General features: G+C 42.5%; 3 protein-coding genes across 3 annotated transcripts; 1 reads left to right on the top strand and 2 right to left on the bottom strand.

The window, feature by feature from the left end:
* Nucleotides 1–514: 514 nt before the first annotated feature.
* LOC139376881 (toll-like receptor 13) lies at nucleotides 515–4285 on the bottom strand. The gene is made up of 6 exons (XM_071119859.1): nucleotides 3564–4285; nucleotides 3186–3335; nucleotides 2508–2738; nucleotides 1918–2276; nucleotides 1622–1811; nucleotides 515–614 (listed from the first exon to the last, which is right to left on the bottom strand). The coding sequence occupies exons 1-6, from the start codon at nucleotides 4283–4285 to the stop codon at nucleotides 515–517; spliced, it is 1752 nt and encodes a 583-aa protein (XP_070975960.1).
* A 7-nt stretch (nucleotides 4286–4292) lies between these two features.
* Nucleotides 4293–5251, bottom strand: LOC139376875 (uncharacterized). Its single transcript, XM_071119849.1, has 2 exons — nucleotides 4469–5251; nucleotides 4293–4301 (listed from the first exon to the last, which is right to left on the bottom strand). Exons 1-2 carry the CDS (start codon nucleotides 5249–5251, stop codon nucleotides 4293–4295), a joined length of 792 nt encoding a protein of 263 aa, XP_070975950.1.
* A 4465-nt stretch (nucleotides 5252–9716) lies between these two features.
* On the top strand, nucleotides 9717–13027 carry LOC139380163 (gamma-glutamylcyclotransferase-like). The gene is made up of 4 exons (XM_071122610.1): nucleotides 9717–9989; nucleotides 10199–10340; nucleotides 12251–12383; nucleotides 12624–13027. Exons 2-4 carry the CDS (start codon nucleotides 10309–10311, stop codon nucleotides 12771–12773), a joined length of 315 nt encoding a protein of 104 aa, XP_070978711.1. The 5' UTR covers nucleotides 9717–9989; nucleotides 10199–10308; the 3' UTR covers nucleotides 12774–13027.
* The last annotated feature ends 9835 nt before the right edge of the window (nucleotides 13028–22862 follow it).

Genomic DNA, 22862 nt, shown 5'->3' with positions numbered 1-22862 from the left:
AACAATTCCACATGTTAGCTTAGTAGAACCCCCCCGAAGTGAGTTTCCAGTATGTGGCTTTGCTGAGATGGTGACCAGAGAAAATCAGCTGTATCATACATCTGTGTCATACAGTAATGCAACGCTAGAAGAAGACAGGAGAGAGAGACGGAACATGTTATTGAATCCAATAATAAAAATGTATGCAAAGCCATAAACGTCATTGTTAGATCAGAAGGTGTTTCCTTTTTTTGCTGCAAACATATTTTGAACATCGGAAGTCTGTGTACTGTATATGATTGAAGGTCTTTGTCTCCCTCTGCTGTTGATAACGGTTGGTCATTGTGTCCACACAGTTCATACAAAGTTAATTGGAAGCAGAATACCATGTACACAAAAAAGGTGCTCTCTAAAACCCTAAAGAGTTATTTGCTCATCTCTGAAGGAGAACCCTTTATGGTTCCAGGTAGAACCTTTTCACCCAACAAAGACCCCTTTAAGAACCCCTTTTAAAAGAGTGTAGTACTGTATCTGGTCACTGGCCAGGGTGTGGTTCAGGAGGGACCAGTTTGGTCCACAGACGGTCCCAGAAGGCAGGCTGCATGGCCTGGTCCTGGGGCCAGTCCAAGTAGGTCCTGGGGATCACAATAATAACAGATTATTTGAATAAAGTATAGTGCTTTTATCACACTCAAGGCATTATACAACACTTGAAATACAGCATACACTAAAGTCATAATGAAGATACTGTATATAAGTAAAATATAATTTAGAAGACAAGCCTTTCAAGTCAAATTCCTCAACATCTGAGGTCACAAAAAAATATAGCGTGCATTTGGAAAGTATTCAGAGCACTTCACTATTCCCACATTTCGCTACGTTACACCATGATACCACCACCACCATGCTTCACTGTAGTGATGGTGCCAGGTTTCCTCTAGAAATTACGCTTGGCATTCAGGCCAAAGAGGTCAATATTGGTTTCAGCAGACCAGATAATCTTGTTTCTCATTGTCTGAGAGTCCTTTTGGTGCCCTATGGCAAAGTCCAAGCTGGCTGTCATGTGCCTTTTAATGAGGAGTGGCTTCCGTCTGGCCACTACCATAAAGGACTGATTGGTGGAGTGCTGCAGAGATGGTTGTCCTTCTGGAAGGTTCTCCCATCTCCACAGAGGAACTCTGGAGCTCTGTCACCTCTCTGACCAAGGCCCCGATTGCTCAGTTTGGCCTGGCGGCTAGCTCTGGGAAGAGTCTTGGTGGTTCCCAACTTCTTCCATTTTAGAATGATGGAGGCCACTGTTATTAGGGAGCTTCAATGCTGCAGAATTTGTTGGTACCCTTCCGCAGATCTGTGCTCAATTTTGAGTCTCATAGCAAAGGGTCTGAATACTTATGTAAATAAGGTTTTTCTGCAGTTTTTTAGCTATATACATTTGCAAAAATGTCTAAAAACCTGTTTTTGCTTTATGGGGTATTGTGCGTAAATTGATATTTAATACATTTTAGAATAAGGCTGTAACGTAACAAAATGTGGAGTGGTCTGATTGCTTTCTGAATGCACTATGTTTTTGCAAGGATGTTTCCTAGTTAAATAATTGAAAGAATGTGGTTCACAGAACCCCCTCTCCACATGTTGTACGTACCTGGTCTTGACCAGCCTGGCCAGGCGGTGGTGGGCAGACAGCTGGAGAGGAGGGATGTCCTCCAGGAAGACCAAGATAAGGATGTCCCTTTGCTCCACCAGCAGACGGAGGGTGGCCAGCCGCAGCTCCAGGGAGCACCAGTTACTGCGCAGGTAGTTACGACTCACCACACACACGGTGTAGCGGCTGCCTGGAACCAGACCAATAAGAAGGATCAATAGATGGTGATGCCATTGGCTTGGCATTTTTAACCGGTGAGTCTGTATATAGTCATTCTAGTAGTCCAGGATGCCTACCGTAGAGGCTGTCTGTGATGTTGTCCACAATGTCCTTCCCCAACTGGAAGTCCCTGCTGTGCAGACATAGACGCAGGAAGGGAGGCCCCCTCTGCTCCAGGCCCGGAAGCAGCTGCTCCACCACCCAGCGCTCGTCGCTCCCACTGTACGACACAAAGGCATCATAGCAGTAGCGCCCCCTGAGGTTGGGCCTCCGTACAGCCTCTTCCAGCCAGCAGCGGATGATGTGGCAGAAGGCCAGTAGGTATTCCCGAGCCAGCTGATGGAGCAGCACCACCAGCATGAAGAGGAGCAGGCCCAGCGAGGTGCAGAGAAACAGGACAAAGCCCACGTCCAGGGAACAGTTGGCTGCTGAGTACCTGAGATGGACGGTGCAATGACGGAAACAAAGTCATCCATTGACGCTTAGATGACTCATATTATGGACACTATCAATAGAGAAAGCATTCGAAACAGGTCGTGGCTGCACATCCAGGCCTAGATGGCAAGTTCAAATGCTAAATGGCCATGGTGGTGTTCTATGTGTGTGTTGCCTCTATGGTTGTACAATAAATGGATGCTCATCATTATCAGTATATCTTTCTTCTTACCTGGCAAAGTTCTGGATTCCATTCTCGTTTTTACATGTCACGTCTGCTTCCCCAGGGTGATAAAATACGACCTGGACATGTGGCTGTCTTTCAGCCCAGGCGAGCAGCCAGGTGTTGTCACAGCTGCAGTCCAAGCGAAAATTGTAGAGTAACAGGTACCTCAGGTTGGTCAGCGGCTCTGTGAAGCTCTCCATCACACTGAACTCCTCTGGGATGTGGACTGACATCTGTCTGAGGAGAAGGCAGAAAACAGTTCACTCTAAGGGCCCAAATGGAGGCTAGCTTGTAGACGCTGCTAGCCAATCAAACACAGAATCATTTGTAGTTGTAGCTCGTAGTGCCATAGTCTTGTCTAGTTAGTGGCAAATCCAGACCACACATGGTCCCTTGTGGCATCCCACTGGGCAAAAACTGGTTGAATCAAAGTTGTTTCCAATGTTGGAAAACTGATTGGATTTGCAAAAAGTCATCAACGTGAGGGCATTTCCTATTTTCACCCAACTATTAACTTCAATCCAATGACATGGTGACATATGTTGTTGACTTCACGTTCAATTCACGGTTAGTTGACAACAACGAAATGTAATTCAAAACGAGACGTTGAACTGACGTCTGTACTCAGTGGGATGGGTTCAAACCCCGCCTGCCTTCATATGGGTGGGTGTTTCTATGATCTACCTGAGGGAATGCAGGTCTCTGCTCATCTCCTCCTCCAGACTGAGGATCCTGCAGGTGACCAGGTTCAGGGTCTCCAGCTTGGTGAGGTTGTGGAACATAGTGGCCAGCCCTGGCTGCCGGTAGAGTTCCACTCCCATTAGCGTCAGATACCTACAGTTGGATTATAATCAGTTACCTTTTGAAATAATCTGTCATACTTCTTTTTATTCTTTAGACCACTACTGCTCTTAAACCCCATTCATACTTTTAAAAAAGCAGGCAGGCCAGACTTGGATGGTTTGCATACAGTACAGCTTTTAATCTAATTTATAGTATACTTTTGAAACTATACAGCTGTTTGTCCTCACTCTACCGTTAAGTAAATGGATAAATAGATACCTCATCTCCACAAGTGTGTTCAGGTCAGTCATGTCCACAAATTCAGCTGACAGCACAGAATTGAAGCCAAAGTACTGTAGGGAGGTGAAGTATCTTGCGGCAAAATGAGACCCACACAGGAGACGTTCTGTTATGGCTGTGAGGCTGACGACAGACTGGAAAAACGGTCTCCAGCAGTCCTGGAAGAATACAGTTGTGGCACTGAGCTGAAGGGAAATCCCTGGTTTTGGGGTGCTGTTGCTGCCGATGATGATGTTGAGGGTGTACCACATGGAAGAAATGTTCATGTGCATTAACCCTTGAGGGAACACACCAAATATGTGTGTCAGATTCACATTCACGCTACTCTCCAACTCACTAGGCAAAGGTTGAAAGTCCCCTAAACATATGTGCTTCAGCAAAGTGAGGTGGATGAAGGCAAATGCTTCAATCGTTTCTAGTGGGTTTTGTTCCAGAATTAGGGTTTCCAAGACATGCAGGCCAAAGAAACTGTTCTCTGTTATCTGAGAGATCTTGTTATTCCGTAGGTCTAAGAACCTCAATTTAGCTAGTTCCTTAAATGTAAAGTCTGCAACCGTGGTAATCTGATTTCCTGACAAAATCAGCTGTTTCAGATTCTTCAAGCAACCAAACTGCTCTGAGGTGATGATTGTGATTTGAAAGCTTAACAGGCGCAGTTTTTTCAGCCACAGAACAGGACCCTTTTGAATGTCACAAAGCATACTGATTTCAACTTCCCTCGAGTGCATAAGGAAAACACCCAAATCAACGAGATTCTTCAAATCATGGATCAAACTCAAGTTAATTGCATCATGATCATGTTCATAATAATTTAAATTAATCTTCTTTATCCCCTGGCAGTTTCTCACAGCAGATGTGGTGTTCCAGAATTGATCATTTCTTACATTAATTTCTGTGATTGAGAGTTTGAATACGGTTTCACAAACTGACTCAAAGGAAATGCATTTGTTGTAAAAATCAAATGCCTGCAGTCTTTTGATGCCAGACTGCAGAAGCTGTGTCTGTGGCTCATCAACCATAGGCACAGAGAGCTCTGTGATGTTTTCAAAGCATTTGAATGCACCTTTATCTAAGTGATGAGCGTTAGGGAATGAAAATCTCACCTCTTGAAGACGATAGAAATGAGGAAGCTCAAGAACAGCTCCTTTGGTGTCAGAGCAGTTTGGGGGTCTCAAAGTGACTATCTCCTCTGACTTAAATGTCAGGCTTGTTATTGACTGTGACATATTAACTATCCTGCACAGCAAATCAGATAGCTCCTGTGCACAACATCTGTTGACTGTGAGTTTCTTCAATAGGGGGATCCCTCCAAATACGTCCAGTGCCATCACAGAAAGCATGCAATCGTCAATGGAAAGTTCCTCCAGATTAGTCAGGTCCCTGAAAGTGTTGGATAGAAGCGATGCATTGTTACACTGTATCATCCCCTTACAGTTCAGAGAGAGTGTCTTTACACTGGACAGTCCCTTGAAGGTGCCATGGAGAATCGTGGGCAGAAAGCCCTCTAGGTGAAGTCTCTCAAGAGCATAGAACCGAGAGAGAGCGCCAGATTGCATTACGTATCCACTCCTGATCTCGAGACAGAGGGTCTGGTAGTTTGATGGAACAACAGAGAGGTTGACTTTGAGGTCATATATATCCCAGCAACTGGCAGTGAAGCCGATCATGCTTGGGCAGTTAGCGTGAATGTACATCCAGTAATTCACTTTCTCATAGAGGATACATTTGTTACTCAACCAAGCCCAGGAACCAAAGATCCAAAATACAAATAGTCCCAACTGAACACAGATCAGGCTCATCTTTCTTGTGAAGTACCTCAGAGACACTGGTCAGTTGGAATGACTTGATGCTTGTGCTGCAGTTTGAGTATATATACCTATCTGTGCAATCTTTTTTTGGTCTGTTTTCTTACTGGCTTTGACAGAAAGAGAAAGGCTGCTGTACACAGATAAGGTTGTTGTTGCTCACCTCTTTCTAACTTCCCTTCCCACAAAATATATATAAGAGAACTGGTGGAGTGCATGGTTTGTATCTTTAAATTTAGATGATCAAATATAGCACTGATTGCAGAAGAAACATGTAATGCATTAATGCATACACAAAATGTATTTCACAAATGACCTAAAACAAATATTGTATCGGTGGAATATAACTTTAGAATCCTTTTGGAAGTGAAACGTGTAGTATTGGTAAATATTGTAGTTATTGAACATGAACCTAATCTCCTAATCTTACTTCTTAACTTTAGACTTAAAGCTACAATTCACTGAATGCTTCTATTGAGAAAGGATTCACATGGGGCTGTTGCTACGGATGTAAATATTAGCCCAACAACAGTGCAAAAAAGTCTGGTTTCAACAGTGGTGGAAAAAGTACCCAATTGCCATACTTGAGTAAAAGTAAATATACCTTAATAGAAAATGACTCAAATAAAAGTGAAAGTCACCCAGTAAAATACTACTTGAGTAAAAGTCTAAAAGTATTCGGTTTTAAATACACTTAAGACTCTGACGAGCCCGAGGCAGAGAATATACGGTTCCCTAGGGAATAGGCCCTAACCCCAGTGAACTGCGTGAAGAGGAGGCGGACGAAGAGAGGCTGGAGAGTGGGCTACCTTCTGAGAAGTTGGAGGCGATTGAAAAAAAAACACTTCCCTCAATTCTGCTAGGAAACATGCAATCTTTGGACAATAAAATGGATGAGTTATTGGGAAGATTAAACTACCAACGGGACATTAAAAACTGTAACATCTTATGCTTCACGGAGTCATGGCTGAACGATGACAATATCAACATACAGCTGGCTGGTTATACGATGTACCGGCAGGATAGAACAGCTGCGTCTGGTAAGACAAGGAGCGGCGTTCTGTGTATTTTTGTAAACAACAGTGGGTGCACGATATCTAAGGAAGTCTCAAGCTATTGCTGAGGTAGAATTTCTCATGATAAGCTGCAGACCACACTATGTACGGAGAGAGTTTTCATCTATATTCTTTGTAGCTGTTTACATACCACCACAGTCAGAGGCTGGTACTAAGATAGCATTAAATGAGCTGTATTCCGCCATAATCAAACAAGAAAATGTTCACCCAGAGGCAACGCTCCTAGTAGCCAGGGACTTTAATTCAGGGAAACTGAAATCAGTTTTACCAAACTTCTATCAGCATGTCAAATGTTCACCAGAGGGAAAATAATTCTGGACCACCTATACTCCACACACAGAGATGCATACAAAGCTCTCCCTCGCCCTCCATTTGGCAAATCTGACCATAATTCCATCCTCCTGATTCCTGCTTACAAGCAAAAATTAAAGCAGGAAGCACCAGTGACTAGATCAATAAAAAAGTGGTCAGATGAAGCAGATGCTAAGCTACAGAACTGTTTTGCTAGCACAGACTGGAATATGTTCCGGGATTACTCCAATGGCATTGAGGAGTACACCACATCTGTCATCGGCTTCATCAATAAGTGCATTGATGACGTCGACCCCACAGTGACCATACGTACATACCCCAACCAGAAGCCATGGATTACAGGCAACATCTGCACTGAGCTAAAGGCTAGAGCTGCTGCATTCAGGGAGCGGGACTCTAACCCGGAAGCTTATAAGAAATCCCGCTATGCCTTCCGACAAACCATCAAACAGTCAAAGCATCAATACAGGACTAAGTTCGAGTTGTACTACACCAGCTCTGATGCTCATCGGATGTGGCAGGGCCTGCAAACCATTACAGACTACAAAGGGAAGCACAGCCGAGAGCTGCCCAGTGACACGAGCCTACCAGACGAGCTAAACTACTTTTATGCTCGCTTAGAGGCAAATAACACTGAAACATGCATGAGAGCAACAGCTGTTCCAGAAGACTGTGTGATCATGATCTCTGCAGCCGATGAGTGTAAGACCTTTAGACAGGTCAACATTCACAAGGCTGCTGGGCCAGACGGATTACCAGGAAGTGTACTGCAAGCATGCGCTGACCAACTTGCAAGTATCTTCACTGACATTTTCAACCTCTCCCTGTCTGAGTCTCTAATACCAACATGTTTAAGCAGACCACCATAGTGCCTGCGCCCAAGAACACTAAGGTAACCTGCCTAAATGACTACCGACCCGTTGCACTCACGTCTGTAGCCATGAAGTGCTTTGAAAGGCAGGTCAAGGCTCACATCAACACCATAATCCCGGAAACCCTAGACCCACTCCAATTTACATGCCGCCCCAACCGATCCATAGATGATGAAGTCTCTATTGCACTCCACACCTGTACAAAAGGAACACCTATGTGAGAATGCTATTCATTGACTACAGCTCAGCGTTCAACACCACGGTGCCCTCAAAGCTCATCAATAAGCTAAGGACCCAGGGTCTAAACACCTCCTTCTGCAACTGGATCCTGGACCTCCTGACGGGCCGCCCCCAGGTGGTAAGGGTAGGTAACAACACATCCACCACGCTGATCCTCAACACAGGGGCCCCTCAGGTGTGTGTGCTCAGCACCCTCCTGTACTTCCTGTTCACTCATGACTGCAAGGCCAATCACGACTCCAACGCCATCATTAAATTTGCCGATGACACAACAGTGGTAGGCCTGATCACCAACAACAACGAGACAGCCTATAGGGAAGAGGTCAGAGACCTGGCCGTGTGGTGCCAGGACAACAATCTCTTCCTCAACGTGATCAAGACAAAGGTGATGATTGTGGACCACAGGAAAAAGAGGACAGCGCACGTCCTCATTCTCTTCGACGTGCCTGCAGTGGAGCAGGTTGAGAGCGTCAAGTTCCTTGGTGTCCACATCACTAACAAACTAACATGGTCCAAGCACATCATGACAGCCCTGAAGTGGGCACTCAAAACCTATTCCTCCTCAGGAGACTAAAAAGATTTGACATGGGTCTTCAGATCCCTAAAAGGTTCTATAGATGCACCATCTTTGGTATGGCAACTGCTCGGTGTCCGACCACAAGGCACTACAGAGGGTAGTGCGAATGGCCCAGTACTGGGGCCAAGCTTCCTGCCATCCAGGACCTCTATACCAGGCGGTGTCAGAGGAAGGCTCTAAAAATTGTCAATGACTCCAGCCACCCTAGTCATAGACTGTTCTCTCTGCTACCACACGGCAAGCGGTACCGGAGCGCCAAGTCTAGGTCCAAGAGGCTTCTAAACAGCCTCTACCCCCAAGCCATAAGACTCCTGAACATCTAGTCAAATGGCTACCCAGACTATTTGCATTGCCCTCCCCCTCCCCTCTCCACACCACTGCCACTCTCTGTTGTCAACCTCAACTAACCGGTGCGCCCGCACATAGACTCTTTACCGGCACCCCCCCTGTATATGTTGTTATTTTTTTACTGCTGCTCTTTAATTACTTTTCTCTTATTCTTATCCATATTTTTTGAAACTGCACTGTTGGTTAGGGGCTCGTTAGTAAGGATTTCAATGTAAGGTGTTGTATTCGGAGCATGTGACTAATACAATTTGATTTGAAAAAGTAAATGTAATTGCTAAAATATACTTAAGTATCAAAAGTTTACGGAGAGCCAGGGGCACACTACAACACAATTTACAAACAAAGCATTTGTGCTTAGTAAGTCGGCCAGATCAGATACAGTAGGGATGAGCAGGGATTTTCTCTTTAAGTGTGTTGTACCCTTTTCCTGTCCTGTTAAATATTCCTAATGTAACAAGTACTTTTGGGTGTCAGGGAATAGTAGAAAGTACATTATTTTCTTTAGGGATGTAATGGAGTAAAACTAAAAGTTGTCAAAAATATAATTAGTAAAGTTAAGTATAGATGCCCAAAAAAACTACTTAAGTAGTACTTGAAAGTATTTTTACTTAAGTACTTAACACCAATGATTTTCAAGTGGCACTATGGCCACACTAGTTTAAATTGCATTCATTTATAATAAAATCCCCTCTCTCATTTCACCCAGAATGGATTCTATGTTTTGTTGTAACTGAATCATTTTAGAAATGTAATGAAAAAGAAGGATAATCTTATCAACTGAAGGGGAACGGGTGTTCTGTCTGTTTTGTCCTGCCATGCATGCCCCTCCTCGTTTAGCGCTCAGCCAATCAGCGCGCCGTCACGCTGAGGTACAATAGTCGAGCCCTTTCTCTAGAGACAGCAAGTAATAAAAAGACAACATTTTCAACTGGTTAACATACTCACCGTCACAAAGCGGATAGACCATGTCATACCTTACTTACACGATTTTACTTGCACTGTTCCATCTACAAATTGTATCAAAAGCGGTTCCTGCCACCGTTGAAAATAATGGAACGAGTGTTTCAAACACGTGTTTGACTACTTTCTGTTTCGTTTATGGCAGTAATCTGCTGAAGGTAAAACTGCAGTTGAATAATCCATTCTCAGTTTTTGTTACAACGGGCAGTTTGAAGGTAGGTTTCAGTGCGTATGTTTTGTTGTGAAGATGTTGAGAAGTTGGCACCAAGCATAGTAGGTTGGCATCGGAGTTTTCATTTGTCATAATACGTGTGCAAGCTATTAATTATGCTGTTAGCAATGCTTTAACAAATAATTGTGATTGGGCTACGTACATGTGATTTATGAAGTTACTGTATATGCTTTGTAATATTCTACTTGACAGGATCATGTGATTTAAATTTGGATACTGGAAGAAAGAGTTCAACAACACCAACTCTTGGCATGGAATTTGTTGCTACTATATAAGAGTCCAAGGGATATGTGGTCTGGAAGATGGACAAGGACAACCTCATCAGTTTAGACAAGTGGGTGGCTCATTTACAGTGTTATAGGCCTATCACTATGGGGTGCGGTTTGTGAAGTTGAACAGCCATGAATAGGAATTGTTGCAAAAATGAAGTTCTAGGACCTATAGTGGGATATTCCAAATGTACATATTTGTCCTGAAGGCTGGAATAAGCCTGATAAGCCTAAATCCCTGGTTATCCTAGTTCTCTTCCCTCAAGCAGGTCCTAGTAAAATTCTGGTTCCAGTGGAAAGAGTGATACAACTGATTGAACGTACAGTATGTCGGTATGTCAAACTATAGTTTTGGCAAGTTGGTTAGTTAATCTACTTTCTGCATGACACAAGTAATTTTTCCAACAATTGTTTACAGACTGATTATTTTACTTATAATTCACTATCACTATTCCAATGGGTCAGAAGTTTACATACACTAAGTTGACTGTGCCTTTAAACAGATTGGAAAATTCCAGAAAATGATGTCATGGCTTTAGAAGCTTCTGATAGGCTAATTGACATAATTTGAGTCAATTGGAGGTGTACCAGTGGCTGTATTTCAAGGCCTACCTCCAAACTCAGTGCCTCTTTGCTTGACATCATGGGAAAATCAAAAGAAATCAGCCAAGACCTCAGAAAAACAATTGTAGACCTCCACAAGTCTGGTTCATCCTTGGGAGCAATTTCCAAACGCCTGAAGGTACCACATTCATCTGTACAAACAATAGTATGCAAGTATAAACACCATGGGACCACACAGCTGTCATACTGCTCAGGAAGGAGAAGCATTCTGTCTCCTAGAGATGAACGAACATTGGTGCAAAAAGTGCAAATCAATCCCAGAACAACAGCAAAGGACCTTGTGAAGATGCTGGAGGAAACAGGTACAAAAGTGTCTATATCCACAGTAAAACGAGTCCTGTATCGACATACCTTGAAAGGCCGCTCAGCAAGGAAGACCAAAAAGCAAGGAAGCTCCAAAACCGCAATAAAAAAAGCCAGACTATGGTTTGCAACTGCACATGGGGACAAATATTGTACTTTTTGGAGAAATGTCTGGTCTGATGAAACCGAAATTGAACTGTTTGGCCATAATGATCATTGTTATGTTTGGAGGAAAAAGGGGGAGGCTTGCAAGCCGAAGAACACCATCCCAACCGTGAAGCATGGTGGTGGCAGCATCATGTTGTGGGGGTGCTTTGCTGCAGGAGGGACTGGTGCACCTTGCAAATAAATGGCATCATGAGGAAGGAAAGTTATGTGGATATATTGAGGCAACATCTCAAGACATCAGTCAGGAAGTTAAAGCTTGGTCGCAAATGGACAATGACCCCAAGCATACTTTCAAAGCTGTGGCAAAATGGCTTAAGGACAATAAAGTCAAGGTATTGGAGTGGCCATCACAAAGCCCTGACCTCAATTCTCATAGAATATTTGTGGGCAGAACTGAAAAAGCGTGTGCGAGCAAGGAGGCCTACGAACCTGACTCAGTTACACTGGCGCTGTCAGGAGGAATGGGCCAAAATTCACCCAATTTATTGTGGGAAGCTTGTGGAGGCTGCCTGACAAGTTTGACCCAAGTTAAACAATTTAAAGGCAATACACTCAATTAGTATTTGGTAGCATGTAAACTGCTGACCCACTGGGAGTGTGATGAAAGAAATAAAAGCTGAAATAAATCATTCTCTCTAGCTTTATTCTGACATTTCACATTCTTAAAATAAAGTGGTGTCAGGAATTAAAATTAAAATGTCAGGAATTGTGAAAAACTGAGTTTAAATGTATTTGGCTATGTAAACGTCTGACTTCAACTGTATATAACATTCTGGATTGTTTTACAGACTGTAGAGAATGGCATGAATGTGTAACTTCAATCAACAGTATCTACAAAGGATTAAAAACTTCTAACCGCCCTTAACTGTGTGTTCTCCAGGCAGGAAGGAGTGGGAATAGGATTCTACAGTCCACTAGATGTTACCATTAACACAGACGAGGGAGAGGGCCTCTGTCGAACCTACCAGATGAACAACTTCACAGTTCACCAGACCTCACCTCCATACAAACAGGTACGCTATATGTCTGTCTTTTGCAATAATGCATCTTAATCATACACAAATAAGGATAGTTTTGATAGCTAGTTTGAAGGATGCCTCCATTGGCCATATCCAAATGCATGAACAATGACTACAGGTGTAAAAAGTGTTATTTAATAGCAAAATGTCAAAACCCAATACAGAAGTACAGACTTATGTAAATACTCATGGGTCTTGTGTCATTAACAAAAAACAACTTACTTTGTCCTACAGGTTGTTTTTGTCTTGGAGCAAAACAAAACTGGCTTACCTCTGGATTATATTAAGAAGCTGGAGGCAGTGGAAACCAACGGCTACAGCGGTCCGTCCATTTTAGATGACATCACCGCGTTGAAACCTGCTGATAAAGGAAAAAGCTTGTAGATGGTACCAGAGGAAAGAAGATGAAAGAGAAATCACTTAATGTAACAACTTTAGAGGGAAGTTGACATAAGACTCCGTTGTCTATGTTCAGTTGTCCCTGTTGTACTCTTGTGCAACATAATCAGCATAAGTAAAAATGCATTAGAGTAAATTTAAAAAACGAAGTGGCACACTGGTTTCTATTCCCCAATGTTCTGTGAAAAATGTGAGCCAGTCATTTTATATGTGATACCAAATAAAGGAAAAATGAATGACGATGTCTGGCATAGCATTTTGTTTCACCAAAGTTTCTCTATTTTGCTTGGGAAGCGTGAGACAGTCACTCACACACACACACACATACTTGATTGATTGGGTATTATGTCAGGGCCGGTTCCAGACATACAGTGCATTCAAAGTATTCAGACCCCTTGACTTTTTCCTAATTTTATTAAGTTACAATCTTATTCTGAAATTGAATATTGTTTTTTTCTCCCTTAATCTACACACAGTACCCCATAATGACAAAGCAAAAAAGGGTTTAGAATTTTTTGCAAATGTAAAAAAAAAAAAAAAGGAAATGTCACATTTACATAAGTATTCAGACTATTTACTCAGTACTTTGTTGAAACACCTTTTGGTTCTTCCCATTTTTTCTGCAGCTCCTCTCAAGCGGTCAGGTTGGATGGGGAGTGTCGCTGCACAGCTATTTGTCAGCTATGTTCAACCGGCTTCAAGTCTCGGCTCTGGCTGGGCCACTCAAGGACATTCAGAGACTTGACCCGAAGCCACCCCTGCGTTGTCTTGGCTGTGTTTCTTAGGGTTGTTGTCTTGTTGGAAGGAGAACCTTAGCCCCAGTCTGAGGTCCTGAGCGCACTGGAACAGTTTTTCATTAAGAAACTCTGTACTTTGCTCAGTTCATCTTTCCTCAATCCTGACTAGTCTCCCTGCCACTGAAAAACATCCCCACAGCATGATGCAGCACCATGCTTCACCATAGGGATGGTGCCAGGTTTCCTCCAGACATGACACTTGGCATTAAAGCCAAAAGTTCCATCTTCGTTTCATCAGAGCAGAGAATTTTGTTTCTGGTCTGAGAGTCTTTTAGATGCCTTTTGACAAGCGGGCTGTCATGTGCCTTTTACTGAGGAGTAGTTCTGTCTTGCCACTCTACCATAAAGGCCTGATTGGTGGAGTGCTGCAGAGATGGTTGTCCTTCTGGAAGGTTATCCCATCTCAACAGAGGAACTCTGGAGCTCTGTCAGAGGGACCAGAGGGTTCTTGGTCACCTCCCTGACCAAGGCCCTTCCCCGATTTCTCAGTTTGGCCAGGCGGCCAGCTCTAGGAAGAGTCTTGGTGGTTGCAATCATCTTCCATTTAAGAATGGGGGCCACTGTTTTTTTTTTTTTGGGGGGGGGGGGGGATCTTAATTGCTGCAGAATTTTGTCTCGGAGCTCTACGGACAATTCCTTCAACTTCATGGCTTGGTTTTTGCTCTGACATTGACTGTCAACTGTGGGACCTCATATAGACAGGTGTGCCTTTCCAAATTATGTCCAATCAATTTAATTTACCACAGGTGGAATCCAATCGAGTTGCAGAAATATCTCATGGATGTTCAATGGAAACAGAATGCACCCGAGCTCAATTTTGAGTCTCATAGCAAAGGGTCTGTATACTTTTGTAAATAACGTATTTCCTGTTCTTGGGCGTGACTTTCAGGTCTCCTTTTATCTATACAAGAACATAGGTTGCTGGTTTGCAACACAGAAGAACAGAAGATTATAATAGGACAGTTTCAAGCGGTTTCACAAGGTTAGTCACACACTCAGTTATGTGGACACATACAAAAAACATTTCCCATTACAATTGGTACAGTAGTTAGTCTAGCCAGCCATCTAAACGTGCAGTATTCATGGATGAATATGCCCCAGCTCTGCAAGCATTATGTCAAAATACGTTTGTTTTTCATCATATATGGAGTTTTGCTTAGCAGCTATCTTAATTTACTCCCGTTAGGGCCGGTATGTACTTCCAAAAAAATATCTAAATAAAAATGTACAATTAACCCAAAAGCTTCATATTTAGCCTTAAGAAAGTATTCACACCCCTCGACTTTTTCTACATTTTGTGTTACAGCCTGAATTAAAAATGATTACATTTAGATTTTTTTTGGGCCACTCGCCTAGCTAGACACAATACCCCATAATGACAAAGTGGAATTATGTTCTATTTTTATGTTCTATTTTTATGTTCTAGAATTATGTTCTATTTTTTACTCATTTATAAAAAATGTAAAGCTGAAATGTCTGGAGTGAATAGATATAGTGCTTTCGGAAAGTATTCAAATCACTTCCCTTTTCCCACATTTTGTTACATTACAGCCTTATTCTAAAATGGTTAACAATGACATTTTTTCCTCATTAATCTACACACAATACCCCATAATGACAAAGTGAAAACAGGTTTATTACAGGCTCACCCTTATTACATAAAAAAACAGATACCTTATTTATGTATGTAACCAGACCCTTTGCTATGAGACTCAAAATTGAGCTCAGGTGCATCCTGTTTCCATTGATCATCATTGATGTTTCTACAACTTGATTGGAGACCACCTGGGGTAAATTCAATTGATTGGACATGATTTGGAATGAACTCAACTGTTTATATAAGGTCCCACAGTTGACAGTGCATGTCAGAGCAAAAACCAAGGCATGAAGTCGAATGAATTGTCCATAGAGTTCCGAGAAAAGATTGTATCGAGGCACAGATCTGGGGAAGGGTACCAAAAAATGTCTGCAGCATTGAAGGTCTCCAAGAATTCTTTGGCATGAATGCCAAGCGTCACGTCTGGAGGAAACCTGGCACCATCCCTATGGTGAAGCATGGTGGTGGCAGTATTATGCTGTGGGGATGTTTTTCAGCGGCAGGGACTGGGAGACTAGCCAGGATTGAGGGAAATTCGAACGGAGCAAAGTACAGGGAGTCCTTGATGAAAACCTGCTCCAGAGCGCTCAGAACTGATGCGAAGGTTCACCTTCCAACAGTACAACAGCCCTAAGCACACAGCCAAGACAATGCAGGAGTGGCTTCAGGACAAGTCTCTGAATGTCATTGAGTGGCTCAGCCAGAGCCCGGTCTTGAACCTGATCAAACATCTCTGGAGAGACATAAAAATAGCTGTGCAGCTACTCTTCCCATCCAACCTGACAGAACTTGAAAGGATGTGCAGACAATAATGGGAGAAACTCCCCAAATACAGGTGTGCCGAGTTTATAGCCTCATACCCAAGAAGACTCAAGGCTGTAATCGCTGCCAAAGGTGTTTCAACTAAGTACTAAGTAAAGGGTCTGAATGTGATATTTCACTTTTTAAAAATGTGTACATTTTGTGGTAAACCGTGTGTTGTTGGGTTGAGCGTGCAGAAATTGACACGTAGACAGGGAGATTTTAGTCCGCAAAAACAACTTTACTATGACAGAAAACAAACATAGTAAAGAAAATCACTTAAGTTTGGCTCGGTCCTTCTTCTCTACTTTTGCTCGGTGTTGGTCTCTCCCCGTTCTCTCTCACGGTGTGCCACAGTGCTCCTTTTATTTGGCTTCCACGGCTGGTTGGCACTTTCCCTTAATTACATCCACTTGGAGCTGTCAGTGTCGATGTGCCCAGCTCCCGTATTTCCAGCAGAGGGAGCCAACGTCGCCTCACGTACCTCCCCTCTACCATCCCCCGGGGTAGATCTCCTGGGATACCACAATTTGAAAAGACATCAAAAAATAAATTCTTGCTTTGTCGTTATGGGGTATTGTGTGTAGATTGATGAGGAAAAAATGTTAATTAATCCATTTTGGAATAAGGCTGTAATGTAACAAAATGAGGGAAAAGTCAAGGGTTCTGAATACTTTACAAATGTACTGTATTCAATCCCTTTGTTAAGGCAAGCCTAAATAAGTTCAGGAGTAAAAATTTGGTCAACAAGTCACATAAATTGCATGGACTGACGCTATGTGCAATAATAGTGTTTAACATGATTTTTGAATGACAACCTCATCTTTATACATCTTTATAGATAATTGTAAGGTCCCTCAGTCAAGCAGTGATTTTCGAACAGATTCAACCACAAAGACCAGGTAGGTTTTTCAATGCCTGGCAAAGAAGGGCACCTATTGGTAGATTGGTTAAAAAAAGCATACCTTGAGTATCCCTTTGAGCATGGTTACATTATTACACTTTGGATAGTGTATCAATACACCCATTCACTACAAAGATACAGGCTTCCTTCCTAACTCAGTTGACGGAGAGGAAGGAAACTGCTCAGGGATTTCACCATGAGGCCAATGGTGACTTTAAAACAGTTGCAGAGTTTACTGGCTATGATAGGAGGAAATTGAGGATAGATCAACAATGTTGCAGTTACTCCACAATACTAACCTAAATGATAGTAAAAAGGCCTGTACAGAACAAAAAATATTTCAAAACACGCATCATGTTTTGCAACAAGGCACTAAAGTGATACTGCAAAAAATGTGGCAAAGCCTTTAACTTTTTGTCCTGAATACAACATGTTTGGTTAGGGCAAATACAATACATTACTGAGTACCACTTTCCATATTTTCAAGAATAGTGGTGGCTGCATCATGTTATGGGTGTGCTTGTAATCGTTAAGGACTGGGGATTTTTCAGGACACAAAAAGTAATGTAATGGAGCTAAGCACAGGCAAAATTCTAGAGGAAAAAGCTGGGTGAACCAGGTTTCAGACACTGGGAGATTAATTCACATTTCAGCAGGGCAATAACCTAAAACACAAGGTTAAATCTACACTGGAGTTGCTTAACAAGAAGACAGTGAATGTTCCTGAGTGGTTGAGTTACGGTTTTGACTTAAGTCTATTTGAAAATCTAGCTTGAAGAATTTTGAAAAGAGTAAATGTTGGACAATTCCGGTGTGGAATGATCTTAGAAACTTACCCAGAAAGACAACAGCTTAACCGATGCCAAAGGTTCTTCTACAAAAACTTGACTAGGGGGTGTGAATACTTATGTAAATTCAATATTTTATTTTCAATAAATTTGCAAAAAATTGAAAAAAAAACATGTCTTCACTTTGTCGTTATGGGGTATTGTGTGTATATGAGTGTATCACGACCCAGATGCAGACACGCGAGGCGGATAGTACAGTTCTCAGATGATTTATTAGAAGCACAGGGCAGTTAAAGGGCAGGTCGAGGTCAGGCAGAGGTTTGTGATCAGGTCAAGGTCAGGCAGGTACAGGACAGCAGGCAGGCTCGGGATCAGGGCAGGACAGAAAACAGAACTCTAGCAACAGGAAGGCGGGTAAGAACGCTGGTAAGACCTGACAAGGCGAACTGGCAACAGACAAACAGAACACAGGTATAAATATAGGGGATAATGGGAAGATGGGCAACACCTGGAGGGGGGTGGAGACAAGCACAAAGACAGGTGAAACAGGTCAGGGTGAGAAAAAAAAAAGTTATCCATTTTGAATTCAGGCTGTAACACAACAAAATGTGAAATAATTCAAGGGGTATGAAGGCACCATACATCACATATTAATGCCACAGGTCGGAAGTCTACAACAGCTCAATACAATGGAGGTGCCGAAGAGGATTTCCTTTTCGGTTGCTTGTAAATATTTATTTAGATATTTTTAGGAAATACATACTGTCCGTAATTGTAGTAAAGGGAGATAGTTGCTCAGCGAAACTCCATATTTAGTGAGTAACAAAAGTATTTTGATATTATAAATGCTTGCAGACCTGGCGAATGGGAGTTTGAATCCGAGCTACCTGGGAGTTAGGGAGGTCTCTATAACGCACAGATATTGGGGCAGGCCGAATACCGACTGGAATGCAGAGCCTGTGCCAAGGCCCTGAACTCCAGGGTGCCCACATTAATTTGGTTAATTCTCTCTCAGATATCATTAAGTCGTTATAAAATGTGTAGAATTGCAGGAAATGAGCTTTAAAACTGCAAACATTTCTCTCCACCCCATAGCAAAATAGGTAGAATTGCAGGAACTTAGCTTTAAAAATGAATTTTAAAGGGGTCCACACAGAATATGCTGACTGTGCCAACAGTGTAGCGCAATGTAGCAATTTTGTTTTTCGTCACAAAAGGGGAGGCTCCTTGTAGTGAGCTTCGACATTCGACATACTCCCGTGCCACATAATTTTTTTTTAATCATCCCTTCATGTCACGTTCGTCATAACGATGAGACCAAGGTGCAGTGTGAGATGAATACATTCTTCTTTTATTAAAACGAAGAACACTAAAACAAAATAACAAAAACTAACGTGACGCTATAAACACGAGTGCTGACATGCAACTACACATAGACAATAACCCACAAAACCAAAATGGAAAATGGCAACCTAAATAGGATCCCCAATCAGAGACAACGATAAACAGCTGCCTCTGATTGGGAACCAATTCAGGCCACCATAGACCTACATATACCTAGACATACTAAAACCCCATAGATATACAAAAAACCCTAGACAGGCCAAAAACACCTAGACAATACAAAAACTAAACCAACCACCCTTGTCACATCCTGACCTAACCAGAATAATAAAGAAAACAAAGATAACTAAGGTCAGGGCTTGACACTTCCGTAGCAATGGAGGTAGTGTTGTCTAGGCAATGAAGCTTGCTTGTTTCCTTGGTCTTATGCATAGGCTATTCATAGGCTATGCTTCAAAGTAGCCTATTTTGCATTGATAAGCAAATATATTCTCAGTGACTGTTCAAACAATAAACCAAACAATATTGTAGCCTTATTTGAATTCCCCCCAAAATGTATTTTGATTAGAAATAATAACTACTGATTCCAGGCTACTGGTAAAAACTACTGATATGTGCTTTTTTCTCCCTAACCAAAACATGATGTTCTATTTTTAGGTGATATGGGAATGAATACACAAGCAGCATTTCAAACTGGGATAATGTTTTAGGTTACACTGGCAAATATAAGAACATTTGCCGGGCATATTTTGTCATTATAAATCAAATGATCTCACATGGAGATATGGGAAGCTAAAAAGGCTGGCAAGCTTTCTATGTTTTTAGCCAGGTTAAAGCCAGCTAGCCAGGCCGCCAGCTAACTCCAACTGGCAATGGAAAGCAACTTTCTATGTTTTTAGCCAGGTTAAAGCCAGCTAGCCAGGCCGCCAGCTAACTACAACTGGCAATGGAAGGCAACTTTTTATGTTTTCACAAAATGAAAATACAAAAACAAAATACTTTTCTATTGCCCCCTTCTGAATGGGAGGGGAACCGGCGAGGATATCATTTTACCAAAAGGAGTCGACTACTCCAAAAATCCCACTCCGCCCACGTGCACGCAAGCACGTAGGTCAATGGAGTGGAGCTTGTAGCAACCTTAAAACGTACATTTCACTCCACAGTGAAGAGCGGGCCCCTAAAAATGTTTGCCGTCGGCTCGGGGTCCCCCAACCAAATCTCGCTTAGGGCCCCCAAAAGGCTAGAGCCGGTCCTGTATAATGTGTTTCCTATTATGCTTTGCTCCTGCTGTGGAGAGAAGGAGATAATGCAGCACGCCAAAAGCGAAGATACAAAATCTGAGGCAATATTACAAGCATCCAAGGCTGTTTTGGGTTTCACTTCCTCATGGAAAGATAATGAGCCAGTACAGTGTTCAGTGTAGCCTTTTCCTCTCTTCAGAAAATTGTTTGAGACAAGAATAGATCACTTCTCTAACAGTCGAAGAGAAACGTTTGGTTAATATCCCTTTGTACACTATTTTAAAAGTTGAATAACCAATAGGAGATTGTTTTAATGGAAAGCTGTGATTCCAAAGTTTTTCCACAGCTGTTTAGGAAAGTGCCCATAAGAACAATGTTGTGTTTTCGGCATCATTAAAGTGGAGACTTATTTTATCAAATCAATTCTCTGTAATTATTATTACGTGATTAAACTAATCATGTAAATGTAATTAACTAGGAAGTCGGGGCACCAAGGAAAATCTCAAGATTAGAAAGTTATACTTTTCCTAATATAACTCTTCAGATATTTTATTATCTGATCAATTAGTCTTCTAATTAATGAATTATTCTTTACCTCACGTTAGTCTCATTCCAAACGTCGTAAATTGTTGGTTATCTGCACAAACCCAGTCTTTGCTATGAATCATCCATACATCAATTGTCTTAATAATTTATTTACTGACTAACTAAATAATCACAGAAGTGTATAACAAACAAACAAACAGCAGGTATGGTTACAAGGAAATGATAGGGGATGTGCCCTAGTGGGCTAAACCGGTATGGCGGCTTGGTAGACAAAGGGACTGAGAAGGGCGCGAAAGACAAAAGACACTACACAGTTGATAATTATAATAATTGAAATGCTAATCCTTTGCACATGAACGCTCACTCATTCGTTTCGGCAGTTGTCAGTCTTCACATTCAATGGTACATAATTCCTAGCTGCAGACTAGTAATTTGTATCAAAGATTAGCTCTTATTCTGTAGGTATCGATAGTCTCAGAGTTTAACCACATGGTATGGTTAAGAATTCAACAACCATAAGAACCTTAGCTTATGGAGATTCGAGGTACACATGGTCTCTACTCAAACCTTAGCCCTCTCGGCAATCGAGGTACACTTGGTCTAAAGTGGGCTTCTCTAGGTGGGGGTTTTATTCGGAACAGCAGAAAGGCTGTCCCCTGATGCCAGATCAATGTCTGTGCTCATGGGGCGGGCCAATGACTTAATTGACTCAATTTAAAGGGAATTGGATTCTCTTTCATTAAACAGTTTAAAATCACATTACATAATTTCACAAATAGCTTCATCTTTACTCATTCATTTTATACAATAATTAGATGAAAATCTCATAATGGAGACTCTTCTATAAACAGAGTTATGGTAATGTGGCTGTACTGTCTCTCAATGAGGTCACAAACTTTAAACAAAATGGACCGGTCATAGCTGGATTCTCCACCGACCGGTTACACATTCTCCAAAACATGGATATTGTTCAGTTCTCAAGTTCCTTTGTTCTACTGTAAACCTTTCTCTCTCTATACTGCATGAGGGAGAGAGTCTCCTCCAGGAATTTACGACCTGATATAACAGAGCCTGGGTGTAGGGGGAAGAGAGAGGTGGTGAGAGAGAGTTGGTGCTTGCTATATTCAAAGAGGGCCACGTCATGACAACAATGTTATCAACGCGTTTTTGAAAGTAGGATAAATGTCCCAGCCCATATTATACTGTATGTGATACTGTACATTACACATTCACATGTCTTTTATCCTTTTGTTGGATCCATATTTCTCTCCTAATTGATGATTCTCTGTAATTTGCGACAGGAGATAAATATGCACACAGGAGACAATTGTAAAATCTCTGCTCATTCATAATTTATCCAATTGAAACAAAACCACTCCGCTACTGAATTCCCCCTACACTCTTCCAGTAAAGGCTGAATTACAGCTGCATGCATATTATGGGCTCCAGTGCCGATAATCCAGAGTAGGAGCAAAGGTACAGGACGGCAGGCAGGCTCAGGGTCAGGGACAGGCACAGTAGTCAGGTAGACGGGAACATGGTCGGGACAGGCAAGTGTCAAAAACCAGGAAAATGAGAAAAAGAGAGGGAAGCTTGACAAACAAGACGAACTGGCACAGACAGATAGAAAAAACAGGTATAAATACCCAGGAGATAAGTGGGGAAGATGGGCGACACCTGGGGGGGGGGGGGGGGGGGGGGGGGGTGGTGGAGACAAGCACAAGGACGGGTGAAACATATCAGTACCACCTGGCGTTCCACCTGGGCGGACACCGGGTTGACTGGGGTGACGGCGGTGAAAGTCGGCGATGAGGGCCGGGTCCAAATTATCTTTATCGGGAACCCAGGACCTCTCCTCCGGGCCACAACCCTCCCAGTCAACCAGGTACTGGAAACACCTGCCCCATGGTCGAACCCTCAGGAGGCATCTAACCGTGTACACTGGCTGGCCATCGATGACACGGGGGGGGGGGGGGGGGGATGGGCCTAGAAACAGAAGACAAGGGGCAGTCATACAAGGAAAAACATGGAGGGTACGGGGAAACAGAGGACAGAC

This window comes from Oncorhynchus clarkii, chromosome 2 (genome assembly GCF_045791955.1).
Source record: "Oncorhynchus clarkii lewisi isolate Uvic-CL-2024 chromosome 2, UVic_Ocla_1.0, whole genome shotgun sequence".
NCBI lineage: Eukaryota > Metazoa > Chordata > Actinopteri > Salmoniformes > Salmonidae > Oncorhynchus > Oncorhynchus clarkii.
Note: the sequence above shows the minus strand (reverse complement) of the source record. Positions and strands in the feature narration are given on the sequence as shown.

What these genes read in the sequence shown, in the direction of transcription:
- LOC139376881 (XM_071119859.1), bottom strand. Translation starts at nt 4,285, where the DNA reads ATGCTTTGTGACATTCAAAAGGGTCCTGTTCTGTGGCTGAAAAAACTG. An exon ending in AACACACTTGTGGAGATGAG is followed by an intron (nt 3,336 to 3,563) that starts GTATCTATTTAT and finishes ATCCAACTGTAG; the next exon opens with GTATCTGACGCTAATGGGAG. An exon ending in GCCAGGCTGGTCAAGACCAG is followed by an intron (nt 615 to 1,621) that starts GTACGTACAACA and finishes TGTGATCCCCAG; the next exon opens with GACCTACTTGGACTGGCCCC.
- LOC139380163 (XM_071122610.1), top strand. Translation starts at nt 10,309, where the DNA reads ATGGACAAGGACAACCTCATCAGTTTAGACAA. An exon ending in AACCTCATCAGTTTAGACAA is followed by an intron (nt 10,341 to 12,250) that starts GTGGGTGGCTCA and finishes TGTGTTCTCCAG; the next exon opens with GCAGGAAGGAGTGGGAATAG. An exon ending in CCTCACCTCCATACAAACAG is followed by an intron (nt 12,384 to 12,623) that starts GTACGCTATATG and finishes TTTGTCCTACAG; the next exon opens with GTTGTTTTTGTCTTGGAGCA.
- LOC139376875 (XM_071119849.1), bottom strand. Translation starts at nt 5,251, where the DNA reads ATGATCGGCTTCACTGCCAGTTGCTGGGATATATATGACCTCAAAGTC.